Source organism: Priapulus caudatus, unplaced genomic scaffold, assembly GCF_000485595.1.
Source record: "Priapulus caudatus unplaced genomic scaffold, Priapulus_caudatus-5.0.1 Scaffold1477, whole genome shotgun sequence".
Classification (NCBI taxonomy): Eukaryota; Metazoa; Priapulida; class Priapulimorpha; order Priapulimorphida; family Priapulidae; genus Priapulus; species Priapulus caudatus.
The window spans coordinates 33,721-40,585 of record NW_014578538.1 but is presented as its reverse complement, the minus strand read 5'-3'; the positions used below and the strand labels follow the sequence as shown (position 1 = coordinate 40,585).

Here is a 6,865-nt window from a genome sequence, read left to right as displayed (position 1 = left end):
ATTTTACATTGTGAGAATTTTGGTGCCTTTTCTGTGTTTGATTTTTGGATGTCAAAGGCGGCTGTGCAATAACACAATGTTTCGTGGAAACTATGTCGGAGTTTGCGGCGCGTATATAGAGAAAGATGAGAGAGCAACCAGAGAGAGAGAGAGAGAGAGAGAGAGAGGAGAGAGCGGCGACGAGAGGGGTCAGAGCGAGAGTGAAGAGAGGGGAGCGTAAGTAAAAGAGAGAATGGTTGGTAGGAGAGTAATGTATGAGTGACACGGAGAAGGAGAAAAAACGGGAAGAAGCGAAAAGTGAGAAGCGGTAATAAAGAATGCCGGTAAATAATGCGAGTAAAGGGAGGAGGAGGGATGTGGGGAGAAGGAGAAAGGATTAAGAATAATGGGGGAGAAGGAAAAAGGATAAGAATATGGAGGAGGAGGGAGGAGAAGGTGGAAGATAGTTAATAGTCAGTGGAGGAAGGAAATGAAGTTGAGAGGAGGAGGCCGAAGAGGACATATGAGTGGTAGGGGCAGAGGAGTATCAGAAAGACTGTGCATGGTGGTGGATTGTGAAGCAAGAGGAAAAGAGAAGAATTAAGGGGTGAGTATAACAGGGTTATAGATAGAGATAATCTATCAATAATAAAACCAACAATACATACTCTTTGAAACATTAAGCACAAAGATATGCATCACGGTTATTTTAAATAGAGATTCAAACAGAGAATTTATTTATATGATTTTTGTAATAAGAATGATAAGCATTATCAGCGATGTACGTACGGTAACTGGCAGCTAAAACATTTGGGCTATGTTTGTAAATTTTCTCAAAGCCTTCCAAATATAATAGAGCTACAAATTCAATATGTCAATTGAAAGCGTGCTGGCAGTAAATTACATACTAAAATATTTTTTATTACTTTTGTCACTAATTACTATCGCTAAATGCAGATCATCACCCTTTAAGCTTGAACTACAGTGCTTGCAGTTAACATTAATAACTATAGTTTGGCAGGAAGTTTGCAAAGTGGGCAGCAGAGAACGCAGCAATGCGTAACTATTTTAAAGGGACAATATTTTATGCCCTACTCACGAATTTAACGGAGGTTACTCGTGGAAAATTGTTCTTTGTCCATGCTTACGCCTAATTTATTTTAAGCATTGACTTTTAACGTCGTATTCGTGTGGCGATTTAGGAGGTGTCACCCTCTACTTGCCGGTGCCAGTTCTAGACTATTTAGTAGCGTGTAGGGAACGATTGAGCCTTTAATTATTTTCGGCTATAAAAACACAATTAATCGAGTTTATGAGAAACGCTTTTACCTGTTCATAAGCGTGAAGCTTAAATACAAGTTTTAGAACGAAAATTTAAGTAAAGGTTTAAGAGGCATAGCAGAATCGTTCTAGGCCGCGGCACCATACTCTTTTGTTGTCGATAATCAATCTGAGACGTAAGAAAGCTCCGCAAGCATAATGTGGCGGAAAGTATATTGCTAAGACAAAACCCAAATTCAAGATACAAATACATTCTCAGTGCGTCATTCCACGACGTGCTCACAGGGAATGAACAGAGTGTCAAAGTTTGAATGTTTGTTGGCTATCCTTCTGATGTATCCAAGAGCTAATAGTAATGGTAAGTAAAATCAGTAATGTTCCTACACATCTACCCGAGGGGGCGTGAGCTGGCAATCAAAACATCTTCTTTTATTCGTATTAATCATTAATTTTTTTCCACAAAAATGAAGGATGATTTTTTATACATGACATTTTCACTGATTAAAAGTTTATTGATAGATTAATTTAAGATTTTCTTTAAAAATGTAATTCAATTTTGAAAACATCTGCACCGAGCCTGTTTCTGTGGTAAGTAAATACGGTGACCGATGTTAGCGCGTGGTGATGCTCTGCCTCGCGTCAACAAAATGTCACACGCTGTCATGAACGACGAGATCGTCGCTAACCAAGAAACACGTGGCGTTGGTAACGTCGTCTGTCTTACGATTCGTCCATGGATGGCGCGGCGGTAAGCGTTTCTCGTAATACTGTAAGATAGTTATAGTATACTATAGGTTAAACTTTGAATAATATAGTAAACTCACAATAATCATTATTTTGTTATGTCTATAATTCTTGTATCTTATTTGTCATGTCTTTTATTTTGTTACTTACGCAGCTAAATGGCTTTTGTCATCCCATTAATACCATTGGATTGTGTATTGGCGAAGTCTTTATGCACCGGGACTCAAAGAAAAGTATATATTTAAAATACTATCACGATAATTTAACTTTTACTGATAGGATGCTAGGATTATTGGAGCGGTACTAATAGGAGTGTTTCATGTTGATAAACATTGACGTCATATGCCGCACATGGGCAGTTTAAGCGGTTGCAGCGAGCAGATGCGTGATATTGTTCGATAGAGCCACAGCGGACGCACGACGTGTACGTGCCACGTCCGTAACGCACGCATGCCACGCACGTTTGTACGCGAAAACACGCAGCCAGCGCACGCACGTCTACGTGCACATGCATCAACGCACGCCCGTGTACCTGGCACACACACGCACGTACGCTACGCACGCACGCGCACGCCACGCGCAACCGTGTACCTGCAGATTTCTTGTCTTCACACACGCACGACGCACGCACGACGTGTAACCTGCCACGCCCCCCCCGCCCCGCGCACGACTCGACGCACGCACGCACGCCCGTGTACGTGCTGCACATAGCGGAGGCACGCAGCGCATGTACGCACGGTGTAAGTTCAGCACACACCGCAGCACGCACGTGTACCGTACACACGCCGCCACGCTCGACGCAGAGACACGCACTGTACCGTTCAACCGCACGCACGCACGCATAGTAGCGCACCGTGTTACAGTGCACTGCACGCACGAACGTACGTGTACGTACAAGTCGCAGCACGCACGCAGGCAAGTGTACTTGCCGCACGTCTCCACGCACGCAGCACGCAGCCGCACGACACACAACGCTGCAACGGCATGCCGCAGTGTACGTGCACACGCACGCGGCACACGTAGCGCGCATGCACGCACGGTGTACGTGCACCCCACAGCACGCACGTGTAGGCTGTACCCCCGAAGCGTACGAACGTGTACGTGCGCACGACGGCACGCCGCAGCGTATAAGTTCACACGTTCACAACGCCCGCCGCACGCACTGGCAGCGCACGCATGGCACCGCACGTGTAGTGCAGCACGCACCGCACGCAGCACGCACGTTGTAGGTGCACTACATAAACAGCGCTTTTCTATGCAGAACATGTGGTCATTCATGCTGTAAATCGTCAACAGCACGCTTTCGCTTCTGCCGACCGTCACGTGAAACCTGCCTATAGATTTTATTCCATGTACGGACAGGACGTATTACATAAAGCACGTGACTTTAAGGATACAGTCAGGGTTAGCGGACAGGTACTTTGTAAAGGGCATTGCAGCATAACGTGCTTCATGGCAGATTCAATAAAACTCATGTCTATTTCATAAAAAATATGTTATCTACGGCTGCGCGATGAAAATAATCAAAAAAACTCTCATTGCTAATTAGCGTGACAGATACAATTGTGAATTTATATAGAATATAATTTTTGTCTTATTTCTCAGAACGAGCATTAAAGAGTTGGGACGCTAAACACCCCTGGCCCCCCCCCCCCCCCCCCCCCCCCCCCCGCCGCCCCCCCCGCCCCCCCCCCCCCCCCCCCCCCCTCTTAGCGCTCAGTTTGCTCATAGTATAACTAGCGAACAGACAAGTAATTCGGAATATTTTTTAAGAAATGCTTTAAATTTTTGGAATAAGATGAAAAAGATGGCACGAAAATTTGTAATAAATTTTAAAACGCAAATTTGCGGCTAAGCAGGAAGAACGTAACTTCTAAAATATAATTTTTATAAAATTCCAGGGATCGTTTTTCCTTTAATAGTTTAGCATTAAAACGAATTTTTTTTGGAATCAAAGTTGTGGGTTTTTGAGAAATAGCTTTTGAAAAATTAGAAACTGCAGCGATTTCGAACTGCCTTTGTGGACTATAGTGGTTTCCATTGACCCCCCCCCCCCCCCATTTCAGGTTCCTTGGCAGCACCCCTGTTATGTGAAAACGTAGCGAATGACATTTTGTGACAATTGGAAAATAAAACAGGTTTTGGTTTTAGACATCCGAATTTTAATCTTTCGATTTAAGGCCAGGACAATGCAGCGACAGTGACCGACAGTACCGACAAACGACAAAAGTCGCTGTGACTGGCGGGCAAACAGACTGCAGCCGACAAGCGAGCCAACGTTAGTCAAAGTTTTAGCTCAGGCACTCGTCACAGTGGTACACATACATAATCACATGAACAAACGGCAAAACTCTGCGGCGTCTTTTAAATAACAGGCTGGAAAAACTCTAGGTATAAGGGTAAGATAATAAAGTAAAAATAATACGTAGCACAATTAAGTCATGTACTGCTACGTACTGTGTTATAGGCTGTGACGCGTAGCTTGCCAGAGCTGGCACGCTTGGTTATACTGGTTTCCGGCTGCATTTGTTTGTGAGCTGGCGTGCGCGAAGTTAGCGCGGCGACCAGTCCTACGTATTGGCTAGCTGTGGATGGGTTTATTTATTACTAATCGTAATGGCAGATGGAAACCGGCTGCGATTGGCTATTTTGTAAAGAGTCGCTGGGAATAGAAAGCGTTTCCGGGAAATATTTTTAGTCGTCGAGGTTGTCGCCGTCGTTGTCGTGTGTGTGTTGTGTGTGTGTGTGTGTGTGTGTTGTGTGTGTGTGTAGGTGTGTGTGTGTGTGTGTGTGCAAATGGCTCATCGGAACAATAGTTTTAAATTTTTCTGAAAGGTCGTTGTGTCGTAACGGTCGTCGCTGTCGCTGCAGGTGTGTCTTGGCCTTTAAACGTGTTTTAAGGCAAGTTTACTGCCCACATATCTATCGTTTAATGACTAATATGGTGACGAACAGCAGGAAACACACATAGAATCGACAGAAACAGGATGGATGCGCAGTAAACGGTAGAACGGTCAGTAAGGCTGGGTAAGTCGGTCAAAAATGACATGCAATAAATGCTGCAAGGTGGCGGCGTGGATGGGGATAAAAGCATGTAGTTGAGTGCCGGGATTGAAGAGGCTGTGACTTTTGTCTGCTGTGTTTTAGGAGGGTCACAGCACGACGTTGAGCGCTCTAGTATAGGATGAAGAAAACTTAAGCAACTCGAATCGGAGGAAACTGGGGCATTGCTTTACAACGGTAGCTGTTGTAAAAATTCGACCGCTTTTGAGACTTAAACGCGAGCTCAAATCCAGGCGCAGCTGACCTCGGGAAACTTAAAGACTTATAAACGCGGGCGCCAGTTTTAAGACTGAGCGCTGATGAATGTAGATTACGGGAAGTGTGTAAGGGCGAACTGAACTTAGTAAGCTAGGGAAGTCTAAGCACAGCGTCAGGCTCCTGAAAAATAGAGCTGCCTAAATTAAGAAGGGCGTAACATCATTGGTAGTGCGTTTTGGGATAATAGGGCATTGCAATGCTAATCCTCACGGTTACTTTTTGGACTCGCTCCTAAGTGGCGGAGCCTAATGCGCGCAATAGCTGACTCTGCGGTTACCAATGACGCATTACGACGAACGCCCGTAAAAATTTGAGGACGCGATATGGCAGGGCCAAATGTTGGGAACTTGGCCGTGGCTCGATCGCAGAACGAAAGGACAAAGTTTGTGCTAAACACCTATGTTTCAAGTGCCTAGTTACAAACCATAACGCACGTCAGTGTCCGGCCAGGTGTGTGCAGTGTGGTGATTGACACCATCAGGTTCTCTGTGACGGATCGTCAAAGCTCAAGTATCGGAGGAGAAGTTGTGCAAACATTAACAATAACTTGTTAATGACTCAATTTTGCACAATACTACCTCTAGCTAGGGTGCGTGTTCGGGGTCAGTGTGGGGTCACCGAGGCCACATTGCTGTTCGACAGCGGGTCCGGCCGTTCTTATGTGTCAAGTAAGCTGGTTAAAAGAATAGGACCCGAATGGGTCTTGGCGAAAACTGTTTTGCCTTATTTGGGGGTGACACATCTACCAAAGGTGAGTTACGTAACACGTACAAACTAGAGCTGTCCAGTTTAACGATTGGTGCATTTAGAAACCATTAGGGCTGTTGCGGTTCCAACCGTCTACACCCCTTTACAGCGACCTCAGGTACCTTAGAGTGTGCTCATGCCTTAAAGGGTATTAAGTTTGAGGATTCACAGTTTGAGTGTGGGGATAAGTTTATTGATATTCACATTGGTATTGACACCTATTGGTGGGAGCGCTTGGTTCACTCCCCAAAATCTGGCTTTTAAGAGAGGGAGAGAGAGAAATATATTGAAGGAGTATGGTACCGTGCTTAGCACTGGTTGAGAGCACGTGACAGGTCTTGAAGCAGCATGTGGCCATAATTAAAGAAATATGGAAGAGAGAATATAATGTGGGAAGACTCCAAGGTAGTGGTTAAGACTCCGGCACTTTCTATTTCTAGTCCCCTGATTGGCTGCTTTTGGTCGCTTATGTTGCAATAAAGGTAAAACCGTGGTAACATATTTTAACCGAGTAGGTTTCGGTTTCGTTTCTGTCTATTATTATACGCTAGTCTGCAATATTTTATCGCTACATTAGATGTTGTGACAAATACTTTTATGTAAAATTATTTATTAGGGTATCTTACCTTACAGCGTTGCATCTCACTCCGTTACTAGCCAGATCTAAAAATAAAACAAAAAACAAATACGAAATACCGAATATTGTACTGTTTGGTTATACTATTTTATGTTTGCTTAGTAATATATCGGAATTTTATGTTGCATAATAAAAATGCCATGTTTAGTAACGAAA

At 44.3% G+C, this 6,865-nt stretch overlaps 1 protein-coding gene across 1 annotated transcript in view; it reads right to left on the bottom strand.

The window, feature by feature from the left end:
• Positions 1-6,714: 6,714 nt before the first annotated feature.
• Positions 6,715-6,865, bottom strand: part of LOC106816752 (uncharacterized oxidoreductase TM_0325-like) — a 2,332-nt gene continuing 2,181 nt past the window's right edge. The window contains exon 6 of the mRNA XM_014821375.1: positions 6,715-6,735. Within this exon, the coding sequence (XP_014676861.1) occupies positions 6,715-6,735 (21 nt within the window). The remainder of the gene's footprint in view (positions 6,736-6,865) is intronic.